This window comes from Melanerpes formicivorus, unplaced genomic scaffold (assembly GCF_026170545.1).
Source record: "Melanerpes formicivorus ecotype bairdi unplaced genomic scaffold, bMelFor1.0.p_v2 SCAF_32, whole genome shotgun sequence".
NCBI classification, from domain to species: Eukaryota; Metazoa; Chordata; class Aves; order Piciformes; family Picidae; genus Melanerpes; species Melanerpes formicivorus.
Window position 1 is genome coordinate 291,412 of NW_027142384.1, and position 21,109 is coordinate 312,520.

Consider the following 21,109-nt stretch of genomic DNA (forward strand, 5'->3'; position numbering starts at 1 on the left):
TTTGTTCCCTTGGGCAAATGCTGCTTTGGGAAAATGCAGGCTCTCTGGTGTTTCAGGTTCACACAATAGTCATTACCTGCTTTAAACTTCTGGCTGGATTTTTTTTGTGTAGCATTTAAACAGCTGCCAGAGGTAGGTCAATTCATTCCAAGGCTGAGAAAAAAATAATCCTCTTAATAGTGAATTTGTAAATCACTTTAGAATCCTGCTGCCTTAAAAGGCATGATAGAAATGTAAGCCATTATCATGTGTTATTACAAATGATGTCTCAGCCATTAAAAAAAACAAGGGAATATCAATATGGCTAGTTCAAGTATTCTGAAGCTAGAAAATGTAGCAGCTAAATCTGTGTGTAGAGTCTTAGCATCGCATCAGCTAGGGTGTGAGAGAAGTCATACCTTTCACAAAATGAGCCAGATCTCCTAGTAACACTAAAAAATGCACCCTCACTAACAGGATAAGATTATTTCTCCACCAAAGCATGGAGGCTTCAGAGAAAAGATGGAACACTTAGACATTGTTTGCGGTAGGGATTTTTTGTTTGCTTGTTTATTGTAATATTTTCCTTAAAATTAAATGGCTAGAGGTAGATAGCAGGCATGCAAAATGTAAACCTGAATGGTTATCTTTGACCAAATAATTGTGTGGCAGAAAATAGCCTTACAAGAGGATATGCTGAGGAACCAAAGTTATAGATGGCAGTTGGCTTCACCTGGGGTATGGTCAAAGAAAATAAATTAATAAGAGAATTATAGACTTATGGAGAATTGGAAGAGTCTGCAGAATTCATGAAGCAGTGTCACAGAATCACCAAGGTTGGAAGAGACCTCAAAGATCACTGAGTCCAACCCATCACCACAGACTTCATGACTAGACCATGGCACCAAGTGCCACGTCCAATCCCTTCTTGAACACCTCCAGGGATAGTGACTCCACCACCTCCCTGGGCAGCCCATTCCAATGGCTAACAACTCTTTCAGTGAAGAGCTTTCTCCTCACCTTGAGCCTAAACTTCCCCTGGTGCAGCTTGAGACTGTGTCCTCTTGTTCTGGTGCTGGTTGTCTGGGAGAAGAGACCAACCTCCTCCTGGTGTCATAAGGGAAAGTTTGAAAAAAGCCAGAAAGTAAAGGCACAAAACCAACATGTCAGAGCCAAGTGCTATTTCCCTGCTGCTGTGGGCCAGCCTTTTCCTCTGCTCCCTTATCTTGTAGGTTTTACTCACATGCAACTTGTCTGCTTCTGTCTTGTTTAAAAACAGCAAAAGTGCTTAATAATATTATTGGCCTTTTGCAGCTTGTCTGCAGAAGCAGTGATATTTAATAGTGAATTCATTGTTACTCTATAAGGAAGCTTTACCATAAAGGTCACCAAATTTGGTCAGTGCATTTTAATTTGTACACACGCTAAAGGTCATATTTCTCACTTCCACTGCAATAACACAGTGTGTTTACTCCCTTATCAGAGATGATTGTGTATGTCTGAGCTGAGAGATCTTGTCAGTGTAAATGGAATATAAAACAAAATAATGATGAAAACACCAGTACAAGTGTGAGGGGGCTGTTTTTCCTTCTGTATGTTTATATAATGCTTGGGGGTAAACAGACATCTACAAGGTCTGATTTTCTGCCATGTTGCTCCAGTATTTCCTTTTTTTTCCCTCCTGAGGACTCCACAACCTTCAGCAGAGTTTCTGCTGGGGTATATTTGAATGACAGTAGTTTGAGATTCGTAATACAATCTCGGTATAAACACGTCCAAACGTAATTAAGGACCTGGTCTCTCCATCCAGCAGACCTCAAATTAGCTTTCAAAATGCATATTAAGGGCATAGACAAATGTTTTTGTGCAATTCCAAATGACCTCTGAGGGCAGGGTGAACAAAATTGTATGAAGCTCTTTAATGCCACAAAACTCTCTCTACAGAGATTTGCATATAAAGTGTACCATTTTATGTCAAACAGATTTGTTAATCTTACAGTGAAGGGAACAGTACTTGAAAATTAATCAAGGTGGGTTTTCATTGCCCAGCAGAGGCCCTTAAAAGGACCTGACCTGATAACTGGAGGCAATTATTGTGTGGTTTCTAAATTCAACCGTTTTGGGCTTTTATTTCCTGGATGGGTTTGCAGGAAATAGATCACAGAATCACAAAACCTTAGGGGCTGGAAGGGACCTCCTGCCCTGTCATAGCAGGATCACCTAGAGTAGGTAACACAGGAATGCATCCAGGCAGGTATTGAATGTCTCCAGAGAAGGAGACTCCACAACCTCTCCGGGAAGTCCATTACAGTGTCTTGTCACCCTCACAGTGAAAAATGTTTTCCTTATGTTCATGTGACACCTCCTATGTGCCACCTTAAACCCATCAAGGAGAAGAGCCTGGCTCCGTCCTCCTGGCAGTCATCCTTCATATGTTTATACACATGAATGAGGTCACCTCTCAGCCTCCTCCAAGCTAAAAAGCCCCAGCTCCCTCAGCCTTTCCTCGTAAGGGAGATGCTCCACTCCCTCAATCCTCTTTGTGGCTCTGTACTGGCCTCTTTCAAGCAATTCTCTGTCCTTGAACTGAGGGGTCCAGAACTGGTTACAATATTTCAGATGTGGCCTCACTAGGGCAGAGTAGAGAACTATTCTCGATAGAAGATAAATCTTTACTGGTTTCTTTGCTGGAGTAGTGGAAATGTACTTTTAGAAAGTCTTGTAATCCTGGCTTTGTTGGGAAATGCTTTATGATTTGTTGGTTATTTTAAAGTACACATAAGTGTTTCTGTAGGTAAAAAATGAGTGGTGTTACTGAGCCTTTCACTAGTGAGTACAGGATAGTTTTCTCCTTCCTAAAAAATGAACCTTCTCTCCTAGGAGACTGGTTCTTGCCTGTACAACACAACTGAAAAGCCTAGGGTATGTCAGTTGCTTATATTATTTGGTATTGCAGGAGGGAGTGGCAGAGACATGGTCTTGAATCAGCCATCTTCAGCAATGCTCTTACTCTTCTGTCGTCATCCTTATTCTGTTCCAAGAGCTAAGAAGAGGAAGAGATGGAACAAGAACTTGGGAGATTAATTTAGCTAATGATGGCAACTTATTCCATTTTTTCGTCCTGCTGGAGACCTAGGACATGCCACAACTGTGGAGTTGGGGGGTCTGTCTTTACTCTGAAGCAGTGTTATATGCTCTGAGCTTCCCAGAGTAGAGCAACTGTTCTAGTACAGAACCCTGCCTGAAATAAAATGCCTGTTTCTACGGCTGTTCACCTCCATAGTAAAGGTGGTTGTGAAATCTCCACCTTCCTGCCTTGCAGCTTATTGTGTAACCAACCCATAGAGGGGGGAAAAGCTTGATACTTCTTTTCCATATGTGAATTTCTTTTTTTATTCTATATATACAGAGAGAGGAAAAACTGTTTCATCTATCCTCCCCTATTCTTTATGCTTTGCCTTGCTGGTTTCTGAATCCCTAGCAAGAAAACATTTCCTTCCTCCTTGTAAATGCATTTGCTTAGGAATTTCCAAGATGAAACTTGCTTTTCTGGGCCTGGGGCTGTAATGGGCTTTAATAGTTTTTAATTACTTAACTATCTGTTGTGACATAATTAAAATATCTTTCAACATTTCACCCTCAAGAAATAAATATCTTCTAGGCTGCAAAATATGGCTCGCAGCTTATTTTTATGAAACAATGAGGGAAAGGCTTCTTGCCGGCTCAGTCACATCCAGTTTGCCTGCAAATATAAAGTGCTTCTTAGCTGTGTCCCTAAATAGCCTTGCTCATTCCTTCCCTGCTTTTCACTCCTATTTTGCATGGGTGTTTAAAGAGCTCCTGTCAGGATTAAAATATTTCTTTACCTGTACCATTTTACTAAAAAACCCTGAGAGGCTAGCAAAAATAACTATAAAAAGCCATTACATCTTACTACAGGATTAGGGATCTTTACTTTTTCCTTTCTCTAGGTTTTTTTTTTTTTTGCCCATGCTGCATTCTTTTCATCTTGGGAAAATGTGTACAATGAAAATAGATTAGCTCAAATTTAATCAACAGATTCTAGGTGTTATGGGAAATGGGCTTACAACAGGTTGGGCCGGAGCTGTGAAAACCAGAGCAGTGCACCAGCATAGCATTCAAGGTTCAGGGTAAATGAATATAATTAAAATGAAATCAGATAGTACTGCTTATAATTATTTGTCAGACGTTTTTCTAGCAGAAGATAATAAATTGTTGGTAGCTTTAAACTCGTCCCAAATTCAGCTTGAAGTTTTGTTAGGTGTGTTGATTTCTCTGTGCCTTTTGAGATGCTCCAATTTGAAGTATTAAAGGGAGTCAGTGTTTTCCAAAATAGAGTTTTGGGAAATGCTTTTTTTCCCAGGAGAAACATGTTTTTTAAGAGGTTTTGTTAAATTCTAGTGCCTCCTATATGTGAGCAGAGCCTTGCCATTTATAAAGGGGGAAAAAAAAAAGGAGAAAGCAGCCATACCTTTTTGTCACCTCTAGGAGTGTTTGGCAAAGCCTCCAAATCTTGGGGCGGGGAACAAAACCAAAACCAAACACACAAAAACCCCAAACCTTATTCTCTCATTTTTTATTGATATTTCCTTGAAATTGGGTAGACCACCTTAAAACTTCAGTTTGTATCAGCTGTCGATAACTATGCTGTGTCAGTAGTCCTAGGTACATCTTTTCTCTCTTAAGCAGCTAAGCGTGTCTCAAGTGTAAGTGGAAGGTGCTGGGCAAGATGATCTTGCAACTGGTCCTGAAACCAGTTGTGGGCGTAGGTTGCAGGAACTAAGAGGAGGTCATATTGCCTCAGAGCTTCCTGTGCTGGAGCCCAGGAAAGGAGAATAATGATTAATTTTAATGCACAGTGTGAAAAAACCCACCAGATCTTCAGCAGTTGAGGGGAGAAAGAGCTGGAAAATGATGAGTGAAATCAACTGCGGATTAGTTGGATGCGTGGGAAATGTTATAAAAATGCAAAGCTCCCTGAAGAATTATGTCATAAAATAAATGATTCATTTTACAGGTGGTTTAGTTTTTTTGTTAGGGTTTTCTTCTTTTCTCCTGAAACTTTCTGTAGCTATGTCTCTGCTGTTCTGAAGCTACTAATTTTGAGGCAGAAACTTAGTAGTGTCTGTCTCCTGGCAGTAAAGAACTTGCTGTGGTGAGAAATGATCCTGTTACAGGTTTGGAAATGGTTAAGCATAGATTAAACTTCATTCTCCCAGGCAACCAGCACCAGAACAAGAGGACACAGTCTCAAGCTGTGCCAGGGGAGGTTTAGGCTGGATGTTAGGAAAAAGTTCTTCATAGAGAGAGTGATTGGCCATTGGAATGGGCTGCCCAGGGAGGTAGTGGAGTCACCATCACTGGAGGTGATTGGTGTTTAGGAAGAGACTGGATGGGGTGCTTGGTGTCATGGTTTAGTTCATTAGATAGTGTTGGATGATAGGTTGGACTCAATGATCTCAAAGGTCTTTTCCAACCTGGTCCATTCCATTCCACGGATGGCATTGTGAATCACAATTTTTCCTCCTTTTTTATATTTTCCCTTTGGAGAATTGGAATTCTCTTGAGATCGGTTATACTTCCAGCCATGGCATGTGTCTCCACTTCTTTGGCTTAAGATGGATATAAACCCATCACTGCATTGATACTTGAGATGGAAAGTATTAATTATATGATTCTGCTGTCATGGAAGTCCCAGGGGAAAATTAGGATCTTTATGTTAAGTGAAAAGTTTGCCTGGTCCCACCTGAGTGTGGCTTTAGATGGTCATCCCAAGAAAAATGGAGTAAACCAAGTAAAATTTATAAGCATACATGATGTACATAACATAGTGATTGCCTGTTTACTGAAGAAGGCAGAGACCCCGGTTGAGAGGCAAGGGTAAAAATAATACCTGTATATTCATATCTGGGAAACAAACTCTAGCATTTCCTAGCTTTGAATGTTGCTTGCTTGTCTGATGTCGATGTCCTTCCATGGGTGTCTTGGGCTTATTAAACATACAGAGATATGTTTCTGTGTGTCCCCCAACTTCCTTCAATAATGAGGTGGTATTAAGACACTACTTCTAATTTCAGTTTGGAATTAAGGTTCTGTTAATCTAAACTGAGGATAATAACTAGAGTTTGTTATATATGATATTATTATTTATGCTGTTTATTAGCGTATATTCATGTATTACTTAGGTGAGGGTACCCATACTGCAGTCTGCAGATCCTATCCTGTGAACAATACAACCTGTGCAACCTCCTCTGTGCTAACATCTTTCTCCTCTGATATGAGCAGGAGCTCAACAAAATGCAGACTTGTCCTTTTCACAGGGCAGGGTTGGTGAATTCAGTGGGGTGTCAAGCCATGTGTGAAGGGATGCTTGTATAGCCTCTTCCTAAGCAGCATGTGCATCTGTACCTTGAGGAAAAACTGCTGCCTTTTGCTCATAGGTCAGTAATTTTCCACCCAAGTGACACAAAGAAGCTGGGCAATATGGCCACTCATCCTCAGTGTGGCTAGAAAAGGTTGTGTGATCAGGCAGGGCTCAGAAGCTATGTTTCTACTGCTCCTCTAGCATGTGCAGATTTATGACTGGAGACTAAAGGCACTTGAAGAACTGACCATTTTCCTTATTGAAATATAAAGTAAAGAAAGAAGGAATTATAGAGATTATATGGCTGTGATGGACAGTAATACTAAATCCACTAAGAGATGTTGTAAACAGAGCAGGAATCATTATCCTGACTTACCAGCTAGGACAAGGTCATAAAATGTGAACCAAGTATCAAAATACACGCTTGGCTGCATCTCTCCTACCCTCTGATTAGTCTATTTAAAGTGGAGTTTTATATTTTATACTGGTTAAAAACAAGAAGAAAGAGGAGAGGGGAGAGGCTATAAAGTTCAAAATAAGAGTGAATGGGACTTTGCAATGCTAGAAAGAGCCAACCAAAGGAATCTATCTGCAAAGGGACTGATAGAAAAGCCATCTGAAGGGATCCCTGTGCAACCTTTGAAACTCTCATTTGTATTTGAGAGTACTGCTGTGGCTAAATGACCCATTAGCATCCTCTGCTGACCAAAATAAGTCTCTGGCATTTTGAAACTGGGCAAGCACATCTAGGTGTTTTAAGACAGGCTTTAGTTTTAAGCAGAGGTTTCCCAGTTTGGCTTGTAATTAATCAGGGTTAAGAGAACATATCAGGCCTGTTGGCTCCTGCGCTCAGCTTTCAGAGTGCATTGTAGCTACCTCTCCAGAAATGAAGGCTGCAGGTGCAGAGCCACTTTGAGGAAACATCACTTTGTGTGTGGTAACATTTGTTAAAGAAGTATGTAGCCTTGAAGCACCTATGTTCTTCCCCAAGAGTCATGGTAAACTGTTAAAAAGTGTGAGGAAATGGTTGCCTCCAAGTAGGAGTTTGGGGAGGGAGAGAGTAGAGTTCCATTGCACACGCCTTCCTAGCATTCCTGACAAAAATATCTTTTTAAGCACATGCATATGGAATAATGTACTTAAAGCACCATTTTTCCCCCAAATCCAAAGAAAACATTTCTGTGAGAGTAATTGAAAAGCAAATGGAGACCTATGATGACTCACTGATTGTCAGCTTATGGAGGCAAAACAACACAGCATTTCAATTTGTTAAAAAATAATTATCAGGAAACCCATGCTTTAGTGAAAAACATCTGTTTGGTTGGTGATTGATTATGGAGGAGAGGGCAGGTCATGCATCAAAATTGAGTGCTGGAAGCACTATCCCAGCTCTGCACAGCAAAACAAATTTGTGAGGGAATGAAGCACTAAACTTTGAAGCAACAGTGTGAGAGATGAGTCCCCTGTTATTTGCAGTATAAGAGGCCAAAACAGCTGTAGAACAAAAGAGCTGGGGAACCATGGCTCTATGGGAAATGCTATGTGGTGTAAACCAGGTAGCAAAGGGCATAAGGCAGACTGGGAGGGCTGATTACAGCAGAGAGGAGAAGAAAGGAAAGAAAAGTGGGTAACAGCAGTAATATTAACATAATCTCTTCAGTGAGAGTGCAGCTTCAGTTGTTAGAAAGGTAAAGAACTCTGGATGACAGCAATTGGTTTATCATGTCAAGATGGTGTTATCAAGTCTAGTGGCTGGAGGACTGGCTGATATGGTCTCAGAGAAAATTGCTGACTTCACTCTGTTTCATTGAAGTTACTTTTTTTGTGTGTGTGTATTGGATAAGAGGATTACTGACACTGCAGGATCATGAAAACACTCTTCTTAAATCCATTCAAAAGGGGGAAGAAGAACTGAACTGTCTGCAAAAGATTTTAAAATGGAAGCAAAAATACTATGTCAGTGGAGGTCACTGGGAAGGCTGATGGGTTTAACTAGAAATAGACATCAGAACTAAACATTTTAATAGACTCTCTTTTATCATATCTTAATTTGACTAAGATCAGGGTGGTTAATACCAAAGGTATATTTGCCTACACTGTAAACAGCCTGCCTTATTCCTTGGCTACATTTCATTGGAAAGCAGGGTGGAGAGAGACCTCTTTGTCTTACAGGAGGCGGTCTTCTCCTGGCAACCAGAAAGCAGATGTGACACCTGCAGACCAAAACCAAATTGAACAGCCCTGCCCAAGTCCATCCCTCTGTGCAGAGTGGAAATTTAGTGTGACACAATGACTTAAGCAGGAAGAAAGTAATGTAGAAAAGGTGGTTGTGTTTAAGGGAGATTACCACTGAAAAGGAAGATTCTGGATTGTCCAGACGGATGAGTCAGTCAAAAATAGACAACATAAATTCTTTCAAATAGTCAAATACCAATGGAAACATAGCATGGATTAACTCCTGACCTTCATGTTAAACATTTGCATATTTATTTCTTTGTCTTTCTTCTCTTAGCTACGAGCCAGGAAGAGGAAGTGCTGCCTTCTCTCTATTGCATTGGCTGCTCTGCTGTTCATTGTCATAATCATCACAGTCTCAGTCAAGCACTGATCTGGCTTCAGTTTGCACAGGTAAAAGCCTTAAACTAAATCTTTTATGATACTCTGTAAGATGATTGGGAGTCAGTTTAGGAAGCTGATTAGGGTAAGAAAAATTTATCCTAGTTTTCAGATTCTGGCCTGGCCTATGAAAATAACTTTCTTTAAAGGATATTTGAGCTCAGAAATAACACCCTTAGTGGATCCTTAAATGTAAACCAGGGTGATATTCAAACAGAACATTTTATTACCCTTTTCTCTGTGAGTTTTTTTTATTTTATTTTATATATCTCTTATAGCAATGTCATTTAGTAAATCCTAAATCCACATGAATTAGAGATGTAGAAACAATGGTAAAGATTTCAGACTGAAGCAGAGTTGGGCACAGTCCAACATCTTACAGACATGCTGAAATGTTCCAAAGTACACCTATGTTCTGAAATGTTCCAAAGAAACCCTGGAGCCAAACCTTCCTGAGAAGCAGGAAGACAAGCAAATGGAGTTTGCAGTATGAACAAAAACAAGAAGGGATTTCTGGTTATCTTTCCTCTGGATCCATCCTTAAAAGGAATGTTGCACTGTAGTAGGGTGACTAGCCTGTAACTTTTCCAAGATAACTGAGACATAAAAGCACTTTAATTCTACTAGTGGAGTTTAAGCTACAGTGTGTTTTCTTTGTAAAGAATGTGCTTTAAATATAAAGCATAAGACACAAAAGAAGTTTTTATTTCCCTTTTTGTTTTGCCTCATTCTCCTAGCAGAATGACTCATAAGTTATTTCTGGTAATCTGACTGCTACAAAACATTTCTGGGTGTCTGCTTCTTTAGGAGGTCTCCAAGCCATTATTCAAGGAGAGATTATCAGATTTACAGAATTTCTACCACCCAAAGAGCTCTGGCATTCCAGGTCTGTCTTGCCACTGCCATGGGATGAAGTCACTAACCTCTAACATGACTTCTCTCCACATGCTGTTGTCAAATGAAATTAGCAGGAATTGGTTCAAAACAATCACAGAAAGACAACTCTTTATGAAAATTGTCCTTAAGCTTTGGACATCCTCCTGGCATTACATTGTAGATGTCAAAATTAGGGCATAAGAAGAATTTGTATACATTTATGAAAGAAAAAAAATCTGTTGAAGGATGTCAAGTACCATCTCAGTGGTTTTGGATGAGGATGATCATGGACTCAACATTATGGCTTGGAGAAATAGCTGGACATATTTTACTGTGCTTGCATACTTATTTGGGTGTTTGTCCAGCACTGATATAAAGATGATATCTGTGAGATGGATTTCTAGATTGTTTGAATATGGATATTCTAATGCATTTATGCAGATAAAAATTCTACATGTATTTTCATCCCTCTTTTACACAACAGACATTCCTTTCAGGTGCAGATAGTGATCTGTCCTGCTGATTTAAATCTAGAGCAGCTACGTAATTTTAGTTGTATTAGTCTAGTTTTACTCTGTGTTAACTGGATTGAGACTGTGATCCATCATGATAATCTATAATGGAATGAAATATCTTTTGTATGTAGTTAAATATTCTTATCTACTAGAAATTGCAAATCTCACTAACAGTTGACCAAATCTAGACATATTATAATCTAAATTCCTGAAGTGGAAAAAATCAGAGCACCAAAATATTCTTGGAATAATACTGGAAAGCTAGACTTAACCCTCTGTTAAGAGATCCATGTCTTGAGGAAAGTGAACCTGGAGATAATAATGAAGGTCCTAGAGAAACTGTAATGCTCTACTTTTCATCACCAGTTGAGAAATTAACTATTAAGCTCCTGAAACATGAGTTACTGTGCAGCAGTACAAATGTAGGAAAAACCTACACTGATTGTTATTAACTGTTCTTCATCTAGGCTGACCCTAAATGGTGTGCAGCAGATTTCACATTTATATTTTGAAGATTTCCAAACCAGAACATTTTCAGAATTTCTGTCTCCTGAGTGAACTTTTTTTTTTCCCTATGCTGAATTACAGCACAAATGGATTTTTAAAATATCAGTGGATTTAGAGTTTCAACTACCTCAACAAAGCATCTCACATAAAACTATCTTACATACTTTAGGGAGATAGAGAACAGCTGGGTTTTAATGTCTAACAGCTCTACATGACTATTCAGATGAAATAAAAGGAAGCAAAAGCAAGCTGGGGAACTAGTTACAAAATACTCCAATTGGCACAGGACACATGACTGAATAAAAAGCCAAATTTAGTAATGACTGCCCAGAACTTCCATTTAACATGTCATCAAAGAGCTTGCTCTGTGCTGGATCAGTAAGGAGCCTAAAGAAACAGCACCAGCCACCCCACTGAACTGCTGTATATCCTATTTGCATGACATTCAAGGTAGGCTCCTTTGGCTTTCATGAGTGGAGCCATGGTGAGAAATCTGAAGGTCACTGTTCAGTGAGTTAAATAAATGATGCCATTAGTATCTATGATCCGTGATGATCATTAGAATTACTAACATATAAAGTCGTTGTCTTTTGTGTGTGTATATTCCAGTTTCTACTTCTGCAATGATACTGAATCAACTATTCTTCTCAAACAGAAAAAAAAAGGCTTGCTTTTTTTTTTCCCCACCATAAATCAGCCATGACTTTGACAGACAAGCCCATTCCTTCCACAGGAAAGATCACTTTATGGGTCTTAGAAAGTTAAAAGCACTTTTTCCTGTGAGTTTCTCAAGAAGTTGTGGCATCACTGGCTGCTGGCTCAGTGCATGCAGAGAGACCAGCTGTTCAGGAGAGCTCTGAGCCCTGACTTCTGCCTGTTGAGGCCCCTGACATAAGTATGTCACTGCTCCCTTGGGGCAGTTTTGTCTGACAGGGAGAAGAGCATCTACGGAAGATGCAGAGAAATTCCTGGGGACTTATGTCTGTACGTTTGTTTGCTGACACCTCAGGAAAATAGCCCAGGAACTTTTGGGTCACATTGCTCATATTGTAGCAACACTGCAGCTGTTCTTTTTTATGTTATGGCACAACATCAGTAACCATTTAAAAGGACAGTGTCACAGCAGGAGACTGAAATAAGTTCCTTCTTTAATAACATCTTTGTGTAGTGTCAAGATTTCTTCACCTAGATAGACCTTCTGTGTCCTCCTCCTTTTGACAATTTGGATGAGTGCAAAGCTGCACAAACTAACAATCAGGACTGTTGGAATCATAAATCTTCAGCATTCTTTACAGGAAAAAAAAGAGGGGACAAACTTTGAGGAAGAATGTTGGAAAATATACTTTCCAGTGACAACTTAATCATCTTGACCTAGTTAGCTGGAGAGAGAGAATGAAAGGCAACTTGATTACTCTGTGGCCTTTAGTCATTACGGCAGAAGGTGCCTTCCCTGTCACAAGGCACACTTCAGTCAGATGAAGGTTACTAGATTGAGTACATGGACTTTGTTGTGTGGAATCCTTAAACCTTGTAGACATACTGTAAGGGGAGAATCTGCCAGTGAATAAAGTCAGGAGAGCCCAGAGGAGTAAGAGAGTGTTACCTTTCTTGGTAGCTGATGCAATGGTTAACAGTGATGCTCAGCTGTAGAAGATCAGGACAATAGACAACTGTACAAGTGGTCCTTCAGCAGAATATTCTCCTAGCCTTCCATAACTTGAAGCTCAGAGCCACCCTTTTCCAGGAAGTAGTTATTTATTCTTCATGTAGTCTTTAGATACAGCCAAAACTCCATCTTATCCATCATCTCCAGAGCAGAGCTGTAGTCAATATGAAAAAGCAATAATTAGGCTCCAGGTATCTGTTTCCTGGCTATGCAACTCTCTTGTTTTGAATTAAAATTGAATTAATTATTATGGAAAGCTAGAAAATGCTGGTTTAATTTAGATTATTTTTTTCCCTTCTTTGCAATCATACTTTTCCTTGCCTAATTAATTTGTGGGTTTATTATGTGGTTGAGGTTCACGTAGCTGATTTTATGCAATCAGTCTTTAGTGTTTGTTCTTACCTTGCTTTCAGACTTCAAGTTTTTTGAGTTAAGGTTGGGAATTTTTAGTAACTTATGCGTTAGTGTCCCTGTGTGCTGTACCTCAGAGTCTTGGCATCGCAGTAAGAATCACAAAACCTCCACTTGTAGTCATCATGTGTGCTTGGAGGAGCAGAGAAATACTCCCTCACATGATCTGGCTTGGGGAAGAACATCTTCATCTCAGAATTTTGAATCTCAGGATAGCAGAAGAGCTTTCTGCAGTGGGATTTTGCTAGGTCAGCCTCAGCCCCTTCTGAGGTCATTAATGATGCACCTTTCCCTCACAGCAGTACACATCCAAGTAGGGCATAAAGTACCCCATGGAACTAAAGGCAAGTTCTTCCAAGGCAGGATGCATCAATAAGCCGCCAATAAATGCAATCAGAGCCCACATGTCAGGATCATGAGGTCTGTAGGTGGTAGAGAGGGATAGATTGACAAGTAGCTTTGTGATACTTGGCATTAACAGTTCTGTCATTCCTTCCAGCAGGAGACAAGTCCAGGCACCCTCTTCTGACACACACACACAGACTGGAAGTTCTGACATTTGCCCAGTGCATCTCTTGCCTGGCAATGTCAGGTTGTAAGAGCACAGAAGTTCCTACTCAGTGTTGAACAGGGCAATAATTCAACCTAATGAACATTGTAAATAAGGGCAAAACATAGACAGGTTTGTTTCATGGCATTGCTTTTGCCTTTTAAACGCTATCAGGGGGCTGGCTTTACTCAACATCTCTGGTTTTGTCACACATCTATATATGGCTCAATAACTATATGAGTGGCTTATTTTTCAAGCTTGTTGCAGTTTCTCAAGCCCTGTAAGGGTCATAATATTTTTGACATCTGTCCTTCAGATTCTAAAATAATTCACCCCTCTGCCCTGGCTGTGAATAATTCACCCCTGTGCCCTGGCTGTGGCATTGCTGCCATGTTTTCTCTCCAGCACAATCAGGAATAATTAAATCTGCAATATAACTTTTTTTCCTCCTTCTTTTTTTATCCCCCCCCCCGCTACATTTAGAGTCGGGTGTCACTTCTTGCCTTTTAGTCTATATTTAATTGCTTGGATCCTGGCGTCCTTGCTCAGTTTTTTCGCTCTGGCAAGAAGACTGAGGTGCATCGTGATTCCGCAGTAATTTTTGTGCTTCAGATTTAAATGAGCCAAAAATGAGATCTAAATTTTCAGTGATTAATAGATAATGGCCCTGGGTTTAAGATCTGGCCCAATTTCTTAAATTAATATTTATATTCTTGAAGCCTTTCTTCATTCTAATGGCCATGTCTGCGCTTCTCTTAGCTAAATTATTTCCCTGATGGCAAGCTATAGTCCATGATACAGATGTGTGGAACAGAGAAATGACTACCAGTAGAAAAAGAAATTGTAAGAGACAAGCATCTGCTTTATGCAAAAAAAAAATTCCTTCAAATAATAGAGCAAGAAAGGCAGAAGTTCTAGGAAATAGATAGCTTAATTTCTTAAGAAGTTCACTGAGATTTCACCATTTGTACCTCTTCCAAACTTTCAAGCAGATGAATGTTTTGATGGGGCATCACTTGATCAGGTTACTGGGATTGAATGCATTTCAGGTTGACCTTGCTTGGTGCCTATCACATAATGCCAGGTCATTAATCTTACTGTGAAAGAGAGCTGGGGGAGTATGCATTACCTTTGCCGTAGCTTGAGAGTCCACATGTAAACAGCTCAATTAACGAGTAGTAACTTGGAGTAATTGATTTGAATCTAATGTCAGGAGAGGACTTTTGAGTAGTCATCAGCTTTCTTCATCCTGTCTCAAGTTTCTACACTGTTGCTTTGCAATCAGTATGAAAATTGAGTACTCCCACTGAGTGGCTGTGCACAGTGCTGACCCTTCAGATGGATGGCAAGTCTTTAATCTGAGCTTCCCAAAGCAATCTGCAAATATCAATTATTTATGCTTTGCAACGCCTTCAAACTTTAGCCATGATGACACACCTTTAAGGTCCTGACAGGAGAGCCTGATCTTATGTGCATTGTATCTGGGGAAGAGGAGGCAGAGGGGAGACCTCATCACTCTCTACAACTACCTGAAAGGAGGTTGGAGTGAGAAGGGGGCAGCCTCTTCTCCTTGGTGGCAAGTGACAGGACCAGAGGAAATGGTTTCAAGCTGCATCAGGCAAAGTTCAGACTGGATGCTAGGAAATACTTCTTCACAGAGAGGATTGTCAAATATTGGAATGGTCTGCCCAGGGCAGTGGTAGAATCCCCATCCCTGGAGGTGTTTAAGCAGCATGCAGACCTGGCACTTGAGGACATGGTTTAGTGTTGACCCCCAGTGATGGGTCAAAGGTTGGACTGGGTGATCTTTGAGGTCTCTTCCAGCTGGATGTTTTCTCTGATTCTGTGAAACACAAAAAGGGCCATATCAATTCAGACCAGTGGTCTCTCTGGCCTCAAACACTTAATTCACAGGCAATTAAGGAAATACCGAGTGAAAGGAACAAATATCTGCTAGAATTGTGGACACCACATGTAATTCCTGTAGCTTAGTAAATATGGCTTTAAGTGCTTAAAGCTTAGGTTCCAATTAGGAAATTATTGTCTTAAGTGTATGTCAAAAATCTTTGAAAAAGTCAGTGGCAGGTGTATTCTTCCCTATGGATAGTCTCATTTTCTCAGGAGCAGTGATGTCTGGTGGAGGGAGCAGTTGGTGTTTACAGTAGGATTAATGGTTCAGAAGGGTTCTTTGAGGCATAAATCAGTAGCCTCCAGGAGGAGGGAGGATTAAACTCTTTATAAGAGCAACACAGATTTGTAAAGTGCTCTTACGTCATTCCACCACTGATAGCTGACATTTTCAGTTGGCAATACTTGAATTATCTGCCTCATCAAGCCCCCAAAATACAGTGATACCATGGTGTTGTGAAAGGGACAAGAGCAGAGAAGAGCAGCCCAAGGAAAACCATTGTTGATCCTGCTGTCCTTTGGCTCTGGGTGAGTGGAAATCTGTTTGGGAAGGTGTATGGTCCTTCTTGATAAGGTGAAAGCAGCTTATTCCTCTCTGAAGAGCAATTCCTCTAGACCTGGAGATGATGGAGAGATGGCTAAGGTTGCTGCTGTGAAAGAAAAAGTTTGAAAAGGAGAAGTCTGATGCTAGCAAATAATACACATATCCAACTTCCATGCTCATGATGTTAAAGGGCTGTTACCCTCCCTTGTTTGTTCGCCCTAAGTAACTTAGAAATCCAATCTTAAACTTATTGGTTTGAAATAACACAGACACTCTACTGATGGCCTCTTTCTGTTCTCAAAATCAGCAGCAACAATAGAATCTGTATGTTGTTTCTCCCCTTCTGTGGACATGCACACTGCAGTATTGTATGGAATCTCTGAAGACACTGGGTTTTGATACACTTAGGTCCTCTGCTTATCTCTGTTCTTGAGATGTAAATATGGAAAAATTGTCCACTGAAACTTTCATAGACGTTCTTCAGGAGCAGGGCAGCACAGAGTTAATCAGTGTGTTCACTAAATGACAGGATGTGATTCTCATTGGTATACAAGCTGCTTGAAAGTGTTACATGATTATTATCCTTCATGGTGGTCTCAAAGCAAAGCAATTTTCAATCAGTATTCTCTGGAAGAAAACCTAGAAACCAGCAGAAAAGGTTTTCTTTTGTAACTCTGTGTTAAAGAGGGAATATTTTGGCAGTTTAATGAAAGAAACCAATGTCCCAGCAGGAAAGATTCTTAGAAGAGTAGTACGTTTGTGATTATCACAGTTTGTGAAGAAAGATGTGTGTAGAGGGGACAGTGTGTTTGCTGTTAGTTATGCCTCTCAAAGGGTTCACAAACAGTCATGTAGAAGAGAAGATTGCTTTGTGTCTTCATTGCCAAGAGGTTAAGTTCTGTCTTAGGGAATTGCAACCTGAATAACTTGACATTCAACATGTTGATTAGCACTTCAATGTCAAACTAAAATCATCATAAGTAATAAAATATACTCACTGAAGTGCTGTGCTTTATCCCAGCAACTTCAAATGAAGCCCCGGTGGTGGTCAACCTAGTCGGAAGATGGTGTCTGTCTCACAATGTCCTGTAACTTATAATGTTCTCCTTTGCAAGCAAATTTCTCTCTCCAAGTAAACCAATTGATCTGGTAGATATTCTTCAAACCAAAGAGTGAAATTAAGGCTGTTTTCTGTGGCCTCTTTTTATGCCTAGGCCTTCACTAACATGAAAATAAGAAAGTCTAAAAAGCAACATGACTTCAGACCTGACTGAGTTATAAAATAGTGGTTCCCATCTCTTTATTAGCTATCCAGCTCCTTGGGTAGATCTTAGAATATCCACATTTCAGTAATATATTGTCAATATATAAATAATAAACTCCTAACTGCCTTTATCCCTCTGGTGTGAGATTCTCAAGCCATCTTTAAAAGGAGAATTATAATTCCATCATACTCAGTAAATTTTCTGAAATATTCCTTGCAGTTTCATTAAGCTTTAATAGAAGTTGGAGTCTGCTTCACAACAACCTTTCATTTACAGAATGTTTCAGCTCTCAAAATAGGCTTTTTAGAAGTATCTGGAAAAGGAGCCTTTTGACTTTAGTAGTCACTATAGAAATAACTGTCTTTATCTCCTAAAAAAAAATGCTGGAGAGATGTCTTTTTTACTTCTGAGTTTGGTAAGGAGGTTGCTTGAGCTTTGACAGACTGTTAATTCTCTAATTAATAGCTATATTTTAATGCCAAACCAGGCTTTTTACATTAGAGTATCAAATGACTTTGCTATATAGTGCATAAACCATTTCATTTCTCACAAGCAGTTCATCAGGAATTACAATATTGAGGGCTTGCACAAAGAGACACCGTATTCACAACTGTGCATCTCAAATGAGTCTCATCCTCCCAGCTCAGAAGGCAGGCAAAGTTTCTTGTCACTGACACAGTTGAACAAGGTGGACTGGAGGTAGATCATTTCAATTTTCACATTACCGTGGTTGATTGAATTACCTCTTGTTAGCCGAACTGCTATAGCTGGCCATGTACAGCCTGCTGAGAGTGCTGAGTAAAATGCATTAGTTTTGATGTCGTGTCATCAGAACGTGCTGAGAATAACATCCCATCCATTCCTGCCTCTTATCTGACAAGCAGTAACTCATTAAACAACAGTAATTGGATCCCTTTTGATTGTCTGCCTACCACATTGTTTGTAGAATGTTTTCAAGGCCTCTGCTTTTTCTTCTTGAAGTTTGGGAGTTCTAGAGTGCTTACAGAAGAAGAGATGTGCAACAGCAATATCTTGAGCACCCTCCACAGAAGTTTGGCTTGGAGGGAGTTTTGAAATGGGGGTAGAAGGAAACCTGGCCAAATTTAGGCTCTGATGATCACTGTCTACATTGCACTTCATTTTTTGATTGTACATCTCCTTACCTAAATAAATCCAAAGCTTTCAAATGCAAGGGCCCTGCAGAATCACAGAATGGTTGAGGTTGTCAGGGACCTCCACAATCATCTGATCCAATCCCTTGCACAAAGCAGTCACCTAGAGAGGTGCTCAGGCTGTGTCTGGTCAGGTACCTTTTGATCAAGACTCCACAAACTCTCTGAGCACCTTATTCCAGTGTTTGGCCACCCTCGGAATAAAAAGGCATTTCTTGCTTGCACAAAAGTGGCATTTTCTCCTTTTCGTTTGCTGGAAGGATTAAGTTTTTTGATGTCTAGTGCTGTACTTCGCAAGAGTTTGCTACATGAAGAGGCATTCCTGTTGATTATTTTGAACAAAATAGTTCTTAGTTTTACAGCTACCATTTGTATTACATTTACAACATGCAATTAAGGATTTCTATTAAATATTCTGTACAAAGCAGATCCCAATGACCAATATTTATTTACATTTTTTCCAGAACACAGCATTAAAAAGGCTGTAGAGGAGCAATTTAATGCAAGAGAGAAGCTATAAAACCTGCATTTCAGCTTGTACGAACAAATTCGGGTATTTATTGACCTAGGAAATTTTCTCTTTTGACACTCAAGTATTGCTGTGGGTTGACAGCCACACAAATTTCCTGGAATCCCTTTAATTTGTAGCAACTTCTCCTTTATTCAATTATATATTCCAACAGATATCTTATTAATAACCACTATATGGCAAATATATTCTCCAAGCGTATTAGTGCAGAAATAATTTGAAGTGGCTGCTATAGTTCATTAAGGCTTGTTTATTTTATAGTTCATTAAGGCTAATTTTATAAGTATAAAATATATTTTAACAGCCATTTTTTGCCTCTTGTTTTTTTATGTTTCTCTGCCATCTACTGCTAGCAATAGTTTCTGATTTTCTTCTTTGGTCCTAAATAGTTTGACACTGTGTTTATGGTGAGCTGCTTAGTGATGGGTGTTAATCACCAGTTTTGCTGGGCAGTAGCAGATGCTAATCTTCAGTCAGACACATATTCAGTTACATATGCTTTTCCTGGGTCAGAAGAACCAGTTGGTATGATCTCGGAGCTCCTGATCCAGCAAGCTGAAATTTCACTTTGCTTTATGGATATAAATTTCCCTTGGTCTATACATGTGATAAAAAATTTCAGTAACTTGATTTTGTGACATGAAGCCCAGAGTAGGTTTGATTTACACACACGAAGTAAAAAGGAGTAAAAAGGAATTAGGCTAGTTTTGTGGTTGGTTTGTTTGTTCATTTTGTTATTCATTGGTAGGGTAATCATATTAGGAACATTCTTTAAAATAGGTTTTGGAATTGTTAATAGTATATTGTTTAATATAAATAAAGCTTATCCTAACAGTTTAGCATATGGTTAAATTCACCAGTCTGGAGAGCACATTTTCCAGGCTGAGTTTGAAGTGTATGCTCCTAGTTTTCTTTCGCCCTTTGCTCAGTGTCTCACTGAGCCAGAGGCTACCTGCCTTACCTGTGGCAGGTATGGGTTCAGTATCTATCTGTGGCATTGCTGCAGACAGATGGTTTTTTTTTTGCAGCAGATCCTGTCCCTGGAGATATTCAAGGTCAGGCTCAACAAGGCTCTAAGCAACCTGATCTAGTGGAGGATGTCCCTGCTCATTGCAGGGGGGTTGGACTAGATAACCTTTGGAGCTCCCTTCGAACCCCATGTTTCTATGATTCTCCTTCTCTAATGCATTCTTGATTTTGATGTGACAAGAACCTAAAGAACAATGCTACCTGAAATCTAATAAAAATATCTGAGAGACTGAACTCAAACACAAGGGAGAGAAAGGAATCTGGCTATTTCCTTTTCTTATGCCTTTTCCACTTTCAATGAAAACTTCAGTCTTTTCATCAAGAAATACTTGAACTGGAGCATACTACTCTCATTACTGTGCCTTTGCTATCAGATATTTGTCTTTGATATTAGAATAGAATAGAATTAACCAGGTTGGAAAAGACCATCGAGATCATCAAGTCCAACTTATCACCCAACACCATCTTCTCAACTAAACCATGGCACCAAGTGCCTCATCCAGTCTCCTCCTAAACACTTCCAGGGGCGGTGACTCCACCACCTCCCTGGACAGCCTATTCCACTGGCCAATAACTCTTTCCGTGAAGAACTTCCTAACATCCAGCCTAAACCTCCCCTGGCGCAGCTTGAGACTCTGTACTCTTGTTCTAGTGCTGGTTGCCTGGGAGAAGAGATCAACCCCCCTCCTGTACAACCCCCCTTCAGGTAGCTGTAGACAGCAGATGCAACTGTACATGGTTAATGTCTGTCTCAGCAGTGGACCAGTGGAGCAACTACCAAGCAGATTAAATAGTGGCACCTCCTGCATGTCTTTCACCCTCCTGACTTATGGTAGGAATCCATTGTTCAAATCCTGATTCTGGGTTTAGGGCACTATCTGGATTTGCATTCCCATCTAACCACAGAATACTAAAGCCAGAAGGTATACTATGAGGAATGCTAGACTGTTTTCCTCTCTTCCTGTGTGGTTAGAGGATCCAATGTGACAGTATTCAAGAGTACTCTAAAAGCACAGTCATTTCTCATTCCTGTCATTCATTTCCACAAGGATACAGCAAAATTTTGAGTCTCATTCAACTGTTGACAAATGTAGGCGAGGAAAGGTAGTCATCTTAGGACACTTTTTATTTCTTCTAAATTTGTGGCTATACTGGAT

The 21,109-nt window shown here is 39.9% G+C and overlaps 1 protein-coding gene across 1 annotated transcript in view; it reads left to right on the top strand.

The window, feature by feature from the left end:
* TSNARE1 (t-SNARE domain containing 1) overlaps window positions 1–21,109 on the top strand; it is a gene marked incomplete at its 5' end in the record, with an annotated part of 308,499 nt that overhangs the window by 243,793 nt on the left and 43,597 nt on the right. The window contains one exon of the mRNA XM_068155430.1: window positions 8,877–8,992. Within this exon, the coding sequence (XP_068011531.1) occupies window positions 8,877–8,972 (96 nt within the window). The remainder of the gene's footprint in view (window positions 1–8,876; window positions 8,993–21,109) is intronic.